This window comes from Anomaloglossus baeobatrachus, chromosome 4 (assembly GCF_048569485.1).
Source record: "Anomaloglossus baeobatrachus isolate aAnoBae1 chromosome 4, aAnoBae1.hap1, whole genome shotgun sequence".
NCBI classification, from domain to species: domain Eukaryota; kingdom Metazoa; phylum Chordata; class Amphibia; order Anura; family Aromobatidae; genus Anomaloglossus; species Anomaloglossus baeobatrachus.
In genome coordinates this window covers 460548410-460568105 of record NC_134356.1, presented here as the reverse complement: position 1 = coordinate 460568105, position 19696 = coordinate 460548410, and the positions used below count along the sequence as shown (strand labels likewise).

The 19696-nt window shown below is 43.5% G+C and overlaps 1 protein-coding gene across 1 annotated transcript in view; it reads right to left on the bottom strand.

The window, feature by feature from the left end:
• Positions 1 to 19696, bottom strand: part of LOC142303863 (dual oxidase 1-like) — a 421125-nt gene that overhangs the window by 69045 nt on the left and 332384 nt on the right. The window contains exons 23-24 of the mRNA XM_075345668.1: positions 18809 to 18993; positions 3889 to 4119 (exon numbers count right to left, since the gene is read on the bottom strand). Coding sequence (XP_075201783.1) covers positions 3889 to 4119; positions 18809 to 18993 — 416 coding nt within the window. The remainder of the gene's footprint in view (positions 1 to 3888; positions 4120 to 18808; positions 18994 to 19696) is intronic.

Here is a 19696-nt window from a genome sequence, read left to right as displayed (position 1 = left end):
ATATTTTTTCCCTATAAAATTACTAAAAATAATGAACATTTCAATTTATCACATTTGTTTAGACAATAATAAAAATTAACACTCAAAAATAAGAATAATATTGAAAAATATGAAAAATAATAGTTCTGGAAGTGATGCAACTACCACAGAGTCCTGATTTCAACATCATCAATTATTTCTGTGATTAAATGAAGATACAGAACGATTTGCTTAAGGCTGCTTTACACGCATCGATTTCATGTGCAATCGCATAAGCAATCGCACCCGCCCCCATCATTTGTGCGGCATGGGCAATTTGTTGCCCGTGTCGCACAAAGTCAGTAACCCCCGTCACATGTACTTACCTCCCGAACGACCTCAATTTGGGCGGCGAACATCCTCTTCCTGAAGGGGGAGGGATGTTCGGCGTAACAGCGACGTCACACAGCCGCCGGCCAATAGAAGTGGAGGGGCGGAGATGAGTGCGACGTAACATCCCGCCCACCTCCTTCCTTCTGCATTGCCGGCAGCTGCAGGTAAGCTGCAGTTCATCGTTCCCGGGGTGTCACACAAAGCGATGTGTGCTGCCTCGGGAACAAATGAACAACCGACACGCTGAAGGATGTTCGATATTTTGAAAATGAGCAACGTGTCAATGAACAACGATAATTTTTGCTCATTCACACTTGCTCGTAGCTGTCACACGCTACGATATGTCAAACGATGCCGGATGTGCATCACTTACAACGTGACCCCGACGACATTTCGTAAGATATATCATAGCGTGTAAAGCCTGCTATAGCCACATCCACAGGAAATCTGCAGTTAGTTTTTCTAGTTGTTTGAACAACCTTCCTGCCAAGTTATTTCAGAAACTATGTGAAAGTGTACCTACAAGAATTATTGCTTTGATGCTGTTTTTGATTTAAATGTATTTTTTGTTCAATAACTTTGCATTTTGTTAACTGATAAAAAATAAATATATATTTTTTAACATTTCTATTTTTGAAAACATTATATGGTGCAGAAAATATGCTGCAAAGTAATAAAGTGCTTTAAAAACGTATTCATACCACGAGAACTTTTCCACATTTTTTCACATACAGTTAGGTCCAGAAATATTTGGACAGTGACACAAGTTTTGTTATTTTAGCTGTTTACAAAAACATGTTCAGAAATACAATTATATATATAATATGAGCTGAAAGTGCACACTCCCAGCTGCAATATGAGAGTTTTCACATCCAAATTGGAGAAAGGGTTTAGGAATCATAGCTCTGTAATGCATAGCCTCCTCTTTTTCAAGGGACCAAAAGTAATTGGACAAGGGACTGTAAGGGCTGCAATTAACTCTGAAGGCGTCTCCCTCGTTAACCTGTAATCAATGAAGTAGTTAAAAGGTCTGGGGTTGATTACAGGTGTGTGGTTTTGCATTTGGAAGCTGTTGCTGTGACCAGACAACATGCGGTCTAAGGAACTCTCAATTGAGGTGAAGCAGAACATCCTGAGGCTGAAAAAAAAGAAAAAATCCATCAGAGAGACAGCAGACATGCTTGGAGTAGCAAAATCAACAGTCGGGTACATTCTGAGAAAAAAGGAATTGACTAGTGAGCTTGGGAACTCAAAAAGGCCTGGGCGTCAACGGATGACAACAGTGGTGGATGATCGCCGCATACTTTCTTTGGTGAAGAAGAACCCGTTCACAACATCAACTGAAGTCCAGAACACTCTCAGTGAAGTAGGTGTATCTGTCTCTAAGTCAACAGTAAAGAAAAGACTCCATGAAAGTAAATACAAAGGGTTCACATCTAGATGCAAACCATTCATCAATTCCAAAAATAGACAGGCCAGAGTTAAATTTGCTGAAAAACACCTCATGAAGCCAGCTCAGTTCTGGAAAAGTATTCTATGGACAGATGAAACAAAGATCAACCTGTACCAGAATGATGGGAAGAAAAAAGTTTGGAGAAGAAAGGGAACGGCACATGATCCAAGGCACACCACATCCTCTGTAAAACATGGTGGAGGCAACGTGATGGCATGGGCATGCATGGCTTTCAATGGCACTAGGTCACTTGTGTTTATTGATGACATAACAGCAGACAAGAGTAGCCGGATGAATTCTGAAGTGTACCGGGATATACTTTCAGCCCAGATTCAGCCAAATGCTGCAAAGTTGATCGGACGGCGCTTCATAGTACAGATGGACAATGACCCCAAGCATACAGCCAAAGCTACCCAGGAGTTCATGAGTGCAAAAAAGTGGAACATTCTGCAATGGCCAAGTCAATCACCAGATCTTAACCCAATTGAGCATGCATTTCACTTGCTCAAATCCAGACATAAGACGGAAAGACCCACAAACAAGCAAGACCTTAAGGCTGTGGCTGTAAAGGCCTGGCAAAGCATTAAGAAGGAGGAAACCCAGCGTTTAGTGATGTCCATGGGTTCCAGACTTAAGGCAGTGATTGCCTCCAAAGGATTCGCAACAAAATATTGAAAATAAAAATATTTTGTTTGGGTTTGGTTTATTTGTCCAATTACTTTTGACCTCCTAAAATGTATAGTGTTTGTAAAGAAATGTGTACAATTCCTACAATTTCTATCAGATATTTTTGTTCAAACCTTCAAATTAAACGTTACAATCTGCACTTGAATTCTGTTGTAGAGGTTTCATTTCAAATCCAATGTGGTGGCATGCAGAGCCCAACTCGCGAAAATTGTGTCACTGTCCAAATATTTCTGGACCTAACTGTAACACCCACAAACTTAAAAGTAACAGGCAGGAACCTTAACCCAGGTTGTTGGTGGAGGCCGGCATGACTTGGGCTAGGAGGGAAGGGACTGGTTTAGAGGGGAGGGTTTTAGGTAAAGAGAGGGGTTAACCCAGAAGCGGAGTCCCCTTTTTGGCCCGCGCTTTTCAGGAGAGTCCAGCTCGCCTTCTCTAACAGTTGTAGCAGGGTCATGGTGGCTTATGGCGGTTGGGGTGGGTCCTCAAAGTTGGCTAAATTGTATTGGGAATTCATTGGAATATGGATCCCTTAATTAGTTGGTTTGTTTGTGGTCTGGTGATTTTGAGGGACCATCGGCAAGGGAATGTCAAGTCCCATTCTTTGTTGGTTGCTTATATGCTTTCTTCTCTTCCCCTCCTTTTGTATTGGTGCCCTCGAGTTGGTGCTCATGGCTGGGAGTAAAATGGGGGGGCAGGGGTGAGGTTACTGTTATTACTGTTTGGTAATCACCGGATTTTGGAGGACCTCACCCCTATATATATATATATATATATATATAAGTTATTAATCAATGTTGTATTTGTTAAAAAAGGCTGCTGTGGTCATTTTATCCAACTTGGTGTCGTGTTGTTTTCCAAATCGACGGGGGTTGTGGGAGGTTACAGGGTCTAGATGGTGTTTAGTTGTATACGGGTTACAGGGAATGACACCCCAGTCATCGACTATACCAAGCCATGTATTTTATTGGGATTTTATGTGATATACCAACACAAAGTATCAAGTATTTCAGAAGTGTAATGGAATAATGCATGTTTTTTCAAAAGTATTGACTCAGGGGGGGGGCTAAATACAAATACACATCACAATTTTTAGGTTTATATTCTTAAAATATTTACAAAACCATGTGTAATTTCCTTGGTATAGCACATAAAATCCCAATAAAATACATTTAGGTTTATGGGTAGAAAGTGAAAAAATATGGAAAAGTTCATGGGGGATAAATACTTTTTCAAGGCACTGTATATCATGGTAATATCTTTATGATATTTTTTTGATGGATGCTGTAAGGTACAAATTTATTTTTAAAAAATTAAACATGGAATACAGTATTCATTCCTTTACTACTGTTTATTTTTAAAATAAAGTTATACATCAAAAGAGGAAAAGAACTACTAACCTGTTAATATAACAACAGTTTTTGCAACAAGTCGGTGAAAATCCACTGCAGCGTCAAAAGGAATATATAGATTTAAGAAGGTCTCTCTTAGAAAAGTTATGAGATTGCGGCACATAGTGAGCAGTATGTAGGAAAACATAAATGAGATACTTGCAGCTGTTCCTCTGGATACAATGATACCTGGTAATGTTACTTCACTAATGCCTGAGTGCTGAGACTCAAAAGCATAATCTGAAAGTGAGATAGAGAATACACTGTAGCTTAAAGGGGTTCTTCGAGAAACTTTCTAAAATAAATAAATAAAACATATTTACATCTTAAACATTTTTCTAAATACCTTAATGGATCAAAAAAAAGCATTACTGTATCTACTGTGCTCTCTCAGGATTCCAAGATGGCAGCTGCCATAATAACGCACCCTGGAGTTCAGAGGACACGTAGTAGAACAGGCTGTGCAAAGCACGAGACAGGGGTCACATCGGAGCAGCTTCTGACTAGGCACTCATCCATTGCAAATCCACATTCCTCTGTTCAGTCAACCTGACAGGACACTGAGTGGAGGAAGATTGAAGGTGCAGAAAACTACATTTCTTTAGCTGACTGAGAATTAACATTTCTCAATCTGCCTGACAGGTTTAGTGCACCTGTCTTAGTGCTTTACACAGTCTATCCTACTAAATGTCCTGACAGTTGCCATGTTTAACTCCTTAACAACTAAGGATGTACTGGTATGTTCTTGGTCGCCTCCGTCCGGTTACCGTGGGCTCCGGCGGCAAGCCCTCAGTATTCCCTGCACATGTCTGCTGATCTGATCAGAAGACATGTGTGGCTAGCAAGCGTGGTAGTATCAGAGATCCTCTCACGCCTGTTAACCACTTAGAATGTGCTGTCAAACACTGACAATGCCATTTAAAGGGCCTCGGCTAAGATATCGCTGTTCCCCGCCGCCATCGGTGGCCCTGTGACACGATGACGGGGCACCATGTTGTTGTCATGGTAGCGGGGGGGTCAACTGATGACCCCTGACACTACCATGACTCACTTCCTGTGACAGCCAACAGAGCACCGGCTTTCTCAGGAACACAGCATTTCTCTGATTAGCACAAGCGATTGGTTAGAACAGTCATAAAGTCCCCTAAGAGGACTAGTAAAATCAATAAAAAATATTTTTAAAAAAGTTTAAAAACAATGAAAAAATAAAAAAAATAAAAGTTCACATCACTCCCCTTTTGCCCCATTGAAAATAAAACAATTTTAAAAAGTACACATATTTGGAATCGCCGAGTTAACAAATGCCCTATCTATTAAAATATAACCATCAATTAATCTGATCGGTACACAGCGTGGTAAGGAAGAAATTTCAAAAGCCAAAATTATGTTTTTTGGTCACCGCAGCATTTCATTAAAGTGCAATAACAGACAATCAAAACATTCTATATACACAATAATGGTATCATTAAAAATATTATCTCAAGATGCAACACATAAACCATCACTGAGGCCCAGATCCTGAAAAATGAGATTGCTACGGATCTTGGAAAATGGTGACAAAAGCACTACTGGTTTTTAGGGACAAATTTTTTTTCTCCACTTAGATAAAAGTAAAAGTATACATGTTTGGTATTTACAAACTTGTACTGACCTGAGACATCATGCTGACATGCCAGATACTGAACATGGTGAATAAAAAAAAACCCAAGCAATTGTGCAATTTCCTTTTTTTTAATATTTTTCCAATATTTAAGTTTTTTTACCATTTTCCAGTATACTATATGGTAAGATGAATGGAGTCATTCAAAAGTACAAACTCGTCCCGTAAAAAACAAGCCCTCATATGGCTATGTTGATGGGAAAATAAAAAAGGTATGGTTCTCAGAAGAAAGGGAGGAAAAAACAATAATGAATAAAGGTAAAAATCGCTTGGGATGAAGGGGTTAAAATCCGGACAGAGTGCAGTAGATAAAGAATAGTTTTCTGCTATATAAAGATATTTAGAAAAATGTTTACTGTTTAATGGGTATTATTTATTTTATTACATTTCTTTGAGAACCACTTTAATATTTATTGTTTAATAAACAACACCAAAATATTATTTACAGGAGAATTCTCATTAAAGACATGGCAAGAGTGTACCATTGTGTTTCACAACTATCTCAAGAATGGAGCATTGTTCTATGCTGGCATGTGTAGCGCTCTCATTTCATTTGTATGGGACTTCTGAAAATAATGAAATACCAGCCTGGCAATTTGTGGAACTCCCTTATGGGTTAGTGGAGAAAGTAAACCATGCACAGCCACGTCATCATTCGAGGCAGGTCAAAACAAGGCTTTTTATCCAGTTTTTATAGATTACTTTTGGCTGGCCCCAAAACAGCAGATAATGTACAGAAATATCTGAGCAATAGGAATAAGTTGTTCGGCATGTGTTTCCACTTGCACAGGTCACAAAGTGTACCATAACTAGGTGTTAAGAAGTAATCTATAGAATATCAGGGAAGTCAATTTGAATTCCATTTAGCGCCCATAATTATGTAATGTCTAAAGTGAGAAAAACACTATACACAAGTATAACATCAAAAAATTGCAAAGAGTTTGAGTCTAAAAATGAAATTATGGACCTTTCACCAAATTTTTTTATGCTGTACTTGATATATGAAGTAATATTGGCTGCAGAGCAGAATAGAACATTTTAGTTTCTTTTTTCAGTTTTGCCAATCCTTTGCAGAGATGTTAACAATCAAAGGATTTGGCACCTAACAATAGGTTTCACTGGGGACATGTATTTCTTCTCCCTGCATGAGGCTATTGTTGCTGGGAAATATCTTCCTAAAGCCTGCTTTACACACTTCAATAAATCTTTCAATCCGTCGTCGGGGTCAAGTTGTAAGTGACGCACATCCGGCATCGTTCGTGATGTATTTGCGTGTGAAACCTACATGCGATCGATATTGAACGAAAATACGGTGATCGCGTACACGTCGTTTATTCCTCATACATTGGACGTTTTTAGTACGAAACTAGTGAATTGTAACGTGTGACATCCCTCATACGATTTTGATGTCTGAGGCTATGTGCGCAGGTGTGCGCTCTGCACCGCAGCTTAAAAAAGGTCTGCTTCAGAGCGCAGCTGAAAAGCTGCGTTCTGAAGCGCCTCACAATGTCTGTCATTCACTAATCTCTGTCAGTCCGTCACTATCTCTGTCCCTCTCTCTCTGTCCATGTCAGTCTATCCCCCTCTCTCATACTCACCGATCCCCGGTGCGGCTCTGCACGGTGTTCACACTGCTCCGGCGGCTTTTACTGTTTTGAAAAAGCCGGCCGCTCATTAAACAATCTCCTATTCCCTGCTTTCCCCGCCCACCGGCGCCTATGATTGGTTACAGTGAGACACGCCCCCCACGCTGAGTGACAGGTGTCACACTGCACCCAATCACAGCAGCCGGTGGGCGTGTCTATACTGTGTAGTGAAATAAATAATTAAATAATTAAAAAAAACGGCGTGCGGTTCCCCCCAATTTTAAAACCAGCCAGATAAAGCCATACGGCTGAAGGCTGGTATTCTCAGGATGGGGAGCTCCACGTTATGGGGAGCCCCCCACCCTAACAATATCAGCCAACAGCCGCCCAGAATTGCCGCATACATTAGATGCGACAGTTCTGGGGCTGTACCCGGCTCTTCCCGATTTGCCCTGGTGCCGTTGGCAAATCGGGGTAATAAGGAGTTATTGGCAGCCCATAGCTGCCAATAAGTCCTAGATTAATCATGTCAGGCGTCTAGGAGACACCCTCCATGATTAATCTGTAGATTACAGTAAATAAACACACACACGCCCGAAAAAATCCTTTATTGGAAATAAAAAACACAAACACATTCCCTGGTTCACCACTTTAATCAGCCCCAAAAAGCCCTCCTTGTCCGGCGTAATCCAGGATGCTCCAGCGTCGCATCCAGCGCTGCTGCATGGAGGTGACCGGAGCTGCAGCACACACAGCCGCTCCGGTCACCTCCACGCAGGTAATGAAGACAGCCGGCGATCAGCTGAGCTGTCACTGAGGTTACCCGCTGTCACTGGATCCAGCGGTGGCCGCAGGTAACCTCAGTGACAGCTCAGCTGATCGCGCTACTCACCTCCGCTCCGGTCAGCTCCAGTCAGCAACTGAGGTGAGTAGCGCGATCAGCTGAGCTGTCACTGAGGTTACCTGCGGCCACCGCTGGATCCAGTGAAAGTGGGTAACCTCAGTGACAGCTCAGCTGATCGCCGGCTGTCTTCATTTGCTGTGTGGAGGTGACCGGAGCGGCGGTGTGTGCTGCAGCTCCGGTCACCTCCATGCAGCAGCGCTGGATGCGACGCTGGAGCATCCTGGATTACGCCGGACAAGGAGGGCTTTTTGGGGCTGATTAAAGTGGTGAACCAGGGAATGTGTTTGTGTTTTTTATTTCCAATAAAGGATTTTTTCGGGCGTGTGTGTGTTTATTTACTGTAATCTACAGATTAATCATGGAGGGTGTCTCATAGACGCCTGACATGATTAATCTAAGACTTATTGGCAGCTATGGGCTGCCAATAACTCCTTATTACCCCGATTTGCCAACGGCACCAGGGCAAATCGGGAAGAGCCGGGTACAGTCCCAGAACTGTCGCATATAATGTATGCGGCAATTCTGGGCGGCTGTTGGCTGATATTGTTAGGGTGGGGGGCTCCCCATAACGTGGAGCTCCCCATCCTGAGAATACCAGCCTTCAGCCGTATGGCTTTATCTGGCTGGTTTTAAAATTGTGGGGGACCGCACGCCGTTTTTTTTAATTATTTAATTATTTATTTCACTGCACAGTATAGACACGCCCACCGGCTGCTGTGATTGGGTGCAGTGTGACACCTGTCACTCAGCGTGGGGGGCGTGTCTCACTGTAACCAATCATAGGCGCCGGTGGGCGGGGTAAGCAGGGAATACCAGATTGTTTAATGGGCGGCCGGCTTTTTCAAAACAGTAAAAGCCGCCTCAGCAGTGTGAATGCCGTGCAGCGCCGGGGAACGGGGATTGGTGAGTATGAGAGAGGGCTGGTCACTTCAGTTACTCAGGAGATTAGCGGTCACCGGTGAATCCTTCACTGGTGACCGCTAATCAGGACGCGGCACAGACAGAGCCGCAGCATGACCGTGAAGTCGGGTGAGGTTCACCCGAGTTCATTCTGACAGTGCGGCTCTGTCTGTGTCTGCTGTCATCTGCCATTCAGCTCTGCTACATGGCTGTCTGTGGCTGCTGTCAGCGGCCATGTAGCAGAGCTGAATGGCAGATGACATAGTAAAAACGCATCTCTACACATTACACACGCTTGTCAAGTCAATAAATAAAAAAAAAAAAGGGTGCCCAATGCATACGTCACAGAACACATGATCTGAAGGATCGCACACAATATTGATCAATTTAACATAGGCTACTAACGCACGTGTGACAGCAAATGAACGACCTACGTGCAATCTCATTAGATCGCATATGCGACCTGGGCGTGTCACATCGCATACGAGATGGCATCCCTAATTGTAAGGTGTAAAGCTGGCTTAAGAAGACTATTGTAGCTTTCTACCTTACCAACGACGCAGTACCGATCAGCGACCTGTATAACGATCTCGGCGGGACCGTGTTAGGAGGTCGTTGGTAGGGGTCAAACACAGCGATGCGTCGTGCCCAGCAGGACATCGCCTTTGAAGAAAATGGTCCGGACCATTCGGCAACGACTTGCGATGTCACAGAAGGGGCCTCATCGCTGATAGGTGTCATACATAACGAGATCACTGGCAAGATTGTTGCTGCGTCACAAAAACTGTGACTCAGCTACGATCTTGTTAGCGATCTCATTGTGTTTGACGGGGCCTTTAGAGGACTAGGAGTCAGAAAAGACAGATACTTTGACGGAACTGATGTGGAAGATAAACTGGAAGAACTCATTAGCACAATAGGGTCTTATCCAAATAGGTTGTGCTAACACAACAAAGAAATGGGATTAAATAAAGTTGCTGGAGACCAGCAAACAAATCCAAATGAGGGAGAAGGTGAGGAAATAGAGTTTTCAGTGCTGCCAAGGACCCCAGTGGATGGACACAAGGATCACAGGTGGATGGAGCCAGGAACCAGTAGCCCAGGAATTAATAAAGTGTGGATTATTTGTCAATGCGTTTCAATGTTACAAACTTCTTCAAGACAAACCACAAGTTTGGAGTCCACAGGCGTCGTTGAAAGTGAAAAAAAACCCTCCATTTATTCTTCTTCTCCTTCATTGATGGAAATGAAAATATGTGATAAAAAATGAACTGTTATGGTTGTGAAAGAGGAGGAATTTATAAAAAACTGACTCAATCTGTCTTTGTCACTATGTGACTGAGATAAGTGATGATATTCTATAAAAACCTTCACTTCTTCCCTTTTAAAATTCTTGCTACAGATGCTATAGTATGCAAGGGCGTAAAGATCGTGGTGCAACAGTGATCAGGCCCATGGGGAACAGGCTCCTACTGATGCGAATTTCACCTGGATGTGAATCCTCAGATGCACTTCCAGCTGAAATGTATTGTGACACAAAGACCAACTAGCTCCCTATGCTGCAATATATGCTTCCAGCCAATCAGAGGCTGGCAGCACATGTCGGCTTTCAAGTGACAGGTGGCACATGACAGTGACATCATACGCTGTCTGTGCTGGCACACAGAAGTCAGCTGTTGGTTTCTGCACTTGCTATAGAGAAAGATACGGCATGTCTTGGGAGAGGGGGAAGTTAAGAGTAATTGTTTATTTTTAATATGTACAGGAGAAGAACAAAAGGGGCTCAGGATACCAGGGTAAGGGACATTACACCAGGATAGGGAACATTATTACAACATGCAGCCCTGGGTCACGAGATATTAATATAGAATTGGAGCCCCACAAAAGGGACATTATTACAGAATGGGGGCCTAGGACAGGTCATCTTTTTACAGAATGGGGGCCCAGGATAGGGGACATTGTAACAGGATGGGGGCCCAGAACAGCGGGCATTATTACAGAATAGCTGCCCAGCATTGGATACATTTTTACAGGATTAGGGACATTTTTATAATACAGAAAATATTATTACAATATAATAAGGGAGCTTAGGACAGGTGCCATTCTTCCAAAATGGAAAGCATTATTACATGATAAGTGATTTGATACACACAGCGCTTCTGGGGTGGTGCTCAAGTAGGGGCCAAAACCGACTCAAGTAGATGTAGAAACTTGGCACTCAAGATAAATCTGAATAGTGGTCTTTTACTGAGAAGAACTTGTATGACCAGCACAAGCACAGACGTTTCAGTCAAAGACCCTAATCGGTGTGGCACTGCATCATACCTGACTAGGCCAGTTGCCAAGTTGCTATACCTTCTGAGGACCCCTTTCATGCACACTGATGAAGGTCTTTGACCGAAACGTCTGTGTTTGTGCTGGTCCTACAAGTTCTCAATAAAAAGTTTCTACATCTATTACATAAGGGACATTATTACAGTATAATTGTCCATCTGACCAACATGCTGATAAGGTCCCAGGCCAAAATTTTGCGTTGGGGCCCATAGTACAGTACAGTGTGTGTTATGCACATGCATATTCCAACTTTGGTAAACAGGTTATATAACCTATGCCACTGCAGCCATACCTGTACCCTACTGGTTCCTGTATAGAATAGTATGTATAGCTTCATAATACCCTATTGATTATTGATTCTAGCACAGACAGGAATATCCCTAGCCACACAACTAGAAACCCACAACTATGACCTGCCTGCTTGAAAGGCCATCAAGTTGTCTCTGAACCTCCTGAGTAACCAGAGGGGAGATAACTAAAACACTACAAATCAAGATAGAGTAAACATGCAGAGATAAACAAGGACCACAGTGGTCATCCACATAGCAAAGTAGGCAGCATAAAATGCTTGTATATGGAGAGTATGACAATGTGGTAGAAAATGAGCAAGTGAAAATATCTGATAACCACAAACCAAAAGAATAAAAGCAAAAGCAAAATGCTGTCAACATTTGGACAGGGACTGACCAGGCTCTGGCTCAGCATGGAAAGAAACTGACCACGCTGCACAAGGTTACCGGTTTGAGAATAAAAAATTGTTTAAAAGAACTGAAGTCCTCAGTGGTTGATACCTTTTAATGGCTAACTGAAAAGATGGTAATAATAGCAAGCTTTCGAGACTACTCAGGTCTCTTCATCAGGCATGGTAGAGATCTGAGTAGTCTCGAAAGCTTGCTATTATTACCATCTTTTCAGTTAGCCATTAAAAGGTATCAACCACTGAGGACTAGAGTTGAGCACGGTTCGCGGTTTGAGGTTCTCCAGTTCGCGGCTCGAGTGATTTTGGGGGCTGTTCTAGATCGAACTAGAACTCGAGCTTTTTGCTAAAGCTCGATAGTTTTAGTTACGTTCGAGAACGGTTCTACCAGCAAAAAGCAGGGCTTTTTACAGCTACAGTGTGCAGAAGCCATCGCTGGCAGCCTGCCAGAAGCTGGTAACCAAGATAAATATCGGGTATCCAAGCAAAGCGCTTTGGTTAGTAACCCGATGTTTATCCTAGTTACGTGCAGGAAGCCCACACTTCTCCGCTCAGCTCACTCCGCCCCCTCCTGCACGCAGTATGTACACACACACACACACACACACACACACACTCACACTCACCTGTCCCCAGCCAAGCAGTCCACGACACTGACGTCCTCAGCACTACCCAGTTCGCACTCCGCCGCCAGCACACATGGCTCCGCCCACCTGCACTCTGCACACATGGTCCCGCTCGGCTTTCCTGCGGTGATGAAGTCCCGACCTCAGCACTGTCACTGTCCTCCATGGCTGCCGCTTGTCACATCACCTTCTCTCGCTTCCGACCCGAGACTGACTAGCGGTGACGTCACGGGCCTCTCGCGATACTTGGCTGTGAAGGCGGCGGTCATTGAACTCAGTGACAGGTGCTGTCAGCAGTGCAGGAGATCAGCGCAGGTAATGTACCACGCTGACAGCAGCACTTGTCATCCCCTGCAGTGACCTGGGCTGACCCATTGATGTTAGCTCAGGTCACTGCACTGCTCTCCCAGCCAATGGGGAACATCCTGCTCTTCATTGACTGGGACAGTGTGGATCGTCATGGCAACCCCTTGGATTACAGCAGACCTGGATTTGTTTTTCTTTCTAATAAATTGGTTAAAGAGGGAATGTATTGGGGAGTGTTTTTCAAACAAAAATGTGTTTGTCGTCTATTTTTTTTATTACTGACTGGGTTGGTGATGTCGGGTATCTGATAGACGCCTGACCTCACCAACCCCAGGGCTTGATGCTAGGTGACATTACACATCTGGTATTAACCCCATATATTACCCCGTTTGCCACCGCACCAGGGCGCGGGATGAGCTGGGGCGAAGCACCAGGATTGGCACATCTAATGGATGCGCCACTTCTGGGGCGGCTGCGGCCTGCTATTTTTAGGCTGGGGAGAGTCCAATAACCATGGACCTCCCTAGTCTGAGAATATCAGACCCCAGCTGTCTGCTTTACCTTGGCTGGTGATCCAATTTTGGGGTGACTCCTAAGTGTTTTTTTTTTAATTATTTATTTAATTTAAAATAACAGCGTAGGGTGCCCTCAGTTTTGGATTACCAGCCAAGGTGAGGTTGCCAGCTGTGGTCTGCAGGCTGCAGCCATCTGCTTTACCCTAGCTGGCTACAAAAATAGGGGGAACCCTACGTCATTTTTTTTTCATTTTTTGGCTAAATACAAAGCTAAGCACCCCTTAGTGCCACATGAAAGGCACCAAAGGGTGCAAAATTACAAAATGCAGTAGAGTGGGACATTATGTGTCTTTCTTTCATTATAATGACAGAAAAGACTGATATGAAGTGCACAAGCACAAGAAAATCACCAGAGCGCTCTACGCTGTGAAAAGCAGTAGAAAATGGCACTGGAGTGAACATGTGACCGCCTCATGTAGGATGAAGCTATGGATCCTGGGTAAATTTATGCATTTACCCTCCTTCAGTTTTTTGCAGTACACAAAAAAACAGAAGGCACACGGATGACAAACAGATGACATACGGACCGTCTACGGAACGGAAACGGATGCCACACGGATGCACCCGTGAAAAAAAACGGACTGTTTTTTGCAGACCGCAAAAATGGATCGGACGTGTTAATGTAGCCTTATTCTGATCTGCTGTTTATAAACAGCAGGCAGAAATAAGTGAATTACACCCCCCAGCATCAGAAAATCTCCGGGGTTTCAGGGCTAGCTGAGACCCTGGAGATCATGATTCGGGACGTTTTTTCCGGTCCCCGCTCATGTGATCACAGGTATACACCGTACACCGATGATCACGTTACAGTAAATGACAGCGCCGGTAAAAAATTATTTATCTCCCATCTGGCATGAACAAACATAATAAATCTCCTCCCCGGTCCCCTCCGGTCCCCCGGTGTCGCCAAAGTGCCCCCCCTGATGCCCTCCCAGTAATCCAAGATGGACGCGCACACAGCAGCCCGCCGGCCGCATTCACCCTACTCCTCTGATTTCTGTCGCATGTGCCATGACACATGCGACAGAAAACTCCTCCCCAGGCCCTGCCAGGTCACCCCCTATAACCCCACCGGTGTTCTCCGGTGTCCCACAGTACCTGTGCAGCGTTGATCCCCCCATGGCCCTCTCCTTCACAATAGACGCTGCCGCATGCACAGAGCGGCTGTCAGCTCAGCTTCCTGTGTTCAGACACAGTGAGTGGTGGTTATGCATCTGTAAGCTAAATGGGCGGCATGGTGGCTCAGTGGTTAGCACTGCAGCCTTGCAGCGCTGAGGTCCTGGGTTCAATTCTCACCAAGGACACCATCTGCAAGGAGTTTGTATGTTCTCCCTGTGTTTGCGTGGGTTTCCTCCGGGTACTCCGGTTTCCTCCCACATTCCAAAGACATACAGCGCTATGGAATTAATAACGCTATATAAATGAATAAATTATTATTATTACTCTATTGCCCTGCTCATGAGGTAAGGAACATAATTGATCAGGAGAGCTATATACTACATTTCCAAATGGAGGGATTTGCTTTTATAGTTTCCCTGCTGAATGACTACCAAACATGAGAGTCCGTTATACGCCACAAGAAAACACATCTAAATAGCGAGCTCTGTTGTTAAGTATTCATTCAGCTGGATAACTGGACTTAAAGGGGTATTCCATCTCCAAGATCCTATCCCCAATATATAGTAGGTGGAATAGCAATAATATCAGCAAATACCAATATTTGGAAATATAGAATAGTTCCACTCTGCTGCTGTGGACCCGGGGAGAGTGAGTGCAGATTCATTGCACCCACACTCCTCACATGAAGGGTCTGCACTACTAGAAAATGGGGGATACGTTCCCTGAGTGTCTCCCCCCCATATTCTAGACGGTCCAGAGTCGTCGTGGGACCCCTTTATTTTTTTTCTTACAATAAATTGGTGAAAGAGGAAATGTTTTGGGGATTGTTTTTTCAAATAAATATCTTTTGTCAATTTTTTTTTGTTAGTACTGACAGTTTATGATGTTGGGTATCTAATAGACGCCATGACATCACAAACTGCTGGGCTTGATGTCAGGTGACCTTACAGCTAGTATCAACCCGATTAATTACCCCGTTTGCCACTGCACCAGGGCACGGAATGAGCTGGGGTGAAGAGCCAGGATTGGCGCATCTAGTGGATGCGCCACGTCTGGGGTGCCTGCGGCCTGCTATTTTTAGGCTGTGAAAGCCCAATAACTTTGGACCTTCCCACCCTGAGAATACCAGACCACAGCTGTCCGCTTTACCTTGGCTGGTGACCCAATTTTGGGGGGGACCCTACTTTTTTTGTGTAATTATTAATATTTATAAAATAATTATAAAAAAAGATCCTGGGGGGACCTCCACATTGGATCCCCAACCACGGTAAAGCTGCCAGCTGTGGTTTTTAGGCTACAGCCGTCTGCTTTACCCTAGCTGGCTATCAAAAATGGGGGGACCCAACGTCATTTTTTTTAACTATTTTTTTAAATAGAAAAAATTAATGGGCTTCCCTGTATTTTGATTGCCAACCAAGGTAAGGGAAGACAGATGGGGTGGCAACCCATAGCTGTCTGCTTTATCTGCGCTGAGAATCAAAAATACCGCGGAGCGCTACGTCATTTTTTTTAAAGATTTATTTTTACAGCACTGTGATGTCCAGCAATCAAAATACAGGGAAGCCCATTTTGTTTTTAGCTATGTAAATAAATAATTAAAAAAAATATATATGGGCTCCCGCTGCATTTTTTGTATTGCTAGCTAAGGGTAATCCAAGCAGCTACTGGCTGCTAACTCCCACTGCTTGGTGTTACCTTCACTAGCAATGGAAAATCCAGGGAAGCATTTTTTATTTTTTTTGCCAAAAAACTACAAAAAAAGGACGTGAGCTTCGCCATATTTTGTATGCTAGCCAGGTTTAGCAGGCAGGTGCTGGAAGAGTTGGATACAGCGCCAGAAGATGGCACTGCTATGAAAATGCCATTTTCTGAGGCGGCTGCAGACTGAAATTCGCAGCAGTGGGGCCCAGAAAGCTCAGGCCAACCTGTGCTGCGGATTCCAATCCCCAGCTGCCTAGTTGTACCTGGCTGGACACAAAAATGGGGCGAAGCCTACGTCATTTGTTTTCTAATTATTTCATGAAATTCATGAAATAATAAAAAAAGGGCTTCCCTTTATTTTTGGTTCCCAGCCGGGTACAAATAGGCAACTGGGGGTTGGGGGCAGCCGTACCTGCCTGCTGTACCTGGCTAGCATACAAAAATATGGCGAAGCCCACATAATTTTTTCAGGGGGCAAAAAACTTCTGCATACAGTCCTGGATGGAGTATGCTGAGCCTTGTAGTTCTGCAGCTGCTGTCTGTCTGTATGGAGAAGAGCAGACAGCAGCTGCAGAACTACAAGGCTCAGCATACTCCATCCAGGACTGTATGCAGAATTTTTTGCCCATCAAAAAAAATGACGTGGGCTTCGCCATATTTTTGTATGCCAGCCAGGTACAGCAGGCAGCCACGGGCTGCCTCCAACCCCCAGTTGCCTATTTGTACCCGGCTGGGAACCAAAAATATAGGGAAGCCCGTTTTTTTTAATTATTTCACTTATTTCATGAAATAATTAAAAAACAAATGACGTGGGCTTCGCCCCATTTTTGTGTCCAGACGGGAATAACTAGGCAGCTGGGGATTGGAATCCGCAGCACAGGTTAGCCCGAGGTTTCTGGGCGCCTCTGCTGCGAATTGCAGTCCGCAGCCACCCCAGAAAATGGCGCTTTCATAGAAGCGTCATCATCTGGCGCTGTATCAAACTCTTTCAACAGCCCTGAAGCCGGGTGGCTTGTTGGGTAATAATGAGTTAATACTAGCTTTGTTTTACTAGCTAGTATTAAGCCAGAGATTCTTAATGTCAGGCACGTTTGACCCGGCCATTAAGAATCTCAAATAAAGGGTTAAAAAAAAGACACCACACAGAGAAAAAATACTTTAATAGAAATAAATACACAGACACATTAGAGACTCCATCTTTATTACCCCCTGTCAGCCCTCCATGATCCATGGTCTTCTGTCTTTCTCATTCAATAAATGCAGCTTTGCTCCATCACTGCTGCATGGGGGAAGACGCTGCTTCCCGTGCAGCCTTCACTCCGTGAGTGATCAGTGCTGCTGGCTGTCAGCGGTAACAGCGGTAACGCTGACAGACGCGTTACCATAGCAACGGTGCTCCCGGAGCCGCGGTTAGCTGTGACGTCACCGCTAACTGCGTTGCTATGGCAACGGTGATCTCCGTTAATGACCGGCTGTGTCAGCCGGTCCCTAATGGAACGGGGAGTCGACCATGTGCTAGAGCATGTCGCCGGTACACGGCGATACACAAATGTGCACTGTGTACCGGAGAGTGCAATGACAGCTCCTACATGACGCGTCATAGTCATGTGACCAGTCTGTATCCAATGAGATAATAGCCACGTGACTGGTCACATGGCTATTTTGACATCACGATAGGTCCTGCATCACTGCTGGCAGTGCTGGTCACCAGGAGGATTCAGCGATCATCGGATGGAATAGTGGCAGGAGACAGAGTGCAGGAGGGATCGCGGGGATCGGTAAGTGTTATGGAAATGTTTATTAACTGTATTGGTTCGAGTTCGGTTTGTCGAACGTTCGCCGATCTGAACTCGAACGAGACCTCCGTTCGACGATCCGAACTCGAGCCGAACCACGGCTGGTTCGCTCATCTCTACTGAGGACTTCAGTTCTTTTAAACAATTTTGTATCTCTACTGGCTAACACGGTATAAAGATATATTTCACCGGTTTGAGAATGACACACAAAGTAAGAAAGTCAGTTTATGTTATATAACCACGTCCATAGCCAATTCCTCTTTTTCTCTTACTATATATTCTTACTACACTAAAAATACCTTCTGACATTTTCAAACACATTTCTTCCCAAGAAAACAAGAAAAGCTACTGTACATGCATAGTATGCCTAAGCCTTTGTTTCCACGATGAGCTTTTGGTGCGTTTTGATGCTGTAAAATTTCTGCTCCATTTTTGCACCTATTATGTAAATCAGATTACCTGCCTTTTTTCATTGTGTTTTTGTGTGCATTATTTTTTTTTTATAGAATTTTTGACATTGTTTTTTCCTAAGACTTCAAAATAATTAGGAACACATCTTTTTTTATTTTCAAAAGTGGCAAAAATCCCTTTTTTGTACTGTTAATGAATTTGCTGGATGGGTTTTCTTTTACTTTTTTAGAATATGAAAAGTGACTAAAAATGATTACTTTTAGAGCATTTTAGTACTTTTAAATAAATAGAAATACTTCACACAATATACTTACGGTAAGCTTTCTCTAAGAACAGTCCTGCAGAAATTCCATAGAAAATAACCACACAGACAATATGTCGGCGGTAATTCTCAACAAAACGTTTGACCTCCTGGATTTTCTGATGCACTTTGCTTCTTTGGTATTTTCCCTTTTTCGCCTCTGTGTATAAACGTTGCTCCTTTTGCTCATTAGGTGAACTTTATAAAAATAAAACAACTTTTTTTACCACATTAACTCAATACTTTATATATGGCAAAACATAGTACAACAACTCTTTATGGCTTATTATAAAATACAGTACATGTATACAGATATATCTAGTTCATATAATGTACAAATTCAAGTAAATCATCAGAACAACAGTCAAGTCACATGTCAGACATTGTCCAAGTTCCAAATAATCATGAATAAATTAGAAGGTTTGACCTGCGGGGGTGTGACCCAAATAGATCCCTAAGACAATGGGGCAGAAGCACTCAGCTGAACTCTGCTCTCCTCCAAGACTGTATTAAATATGTCATGAAACTAAAATAACACAGAAGGGGGCGCAAATGGTGTTTAATTAGATGCACTAACCTGGTGTGGTTGTGTTATAGACACATCCACTATAACCATGTGTTGAGGAAGGCTGTTGCAGAACCCAGGAAGATAGCGTTGGAGGAGATGAAAGACAAGAGTTAATCCATGCTGCCAGAAGAAGATCAGTGAAGATCAATGGGGATTAAGTCATCGGATTTTATTGTTCTAAGTGTTTCGGCGCTGTATAACCTCTTCTTCAGGAAAAAAATCAATAAAGTACAAGAATATTACTGATTTTTGATCCTCAAGAAGGGGTTATACAGCTCTGAAACATGAAGAACAATAAAATCCGATGTCTTAACCCCCATTGATGTTCAGTGA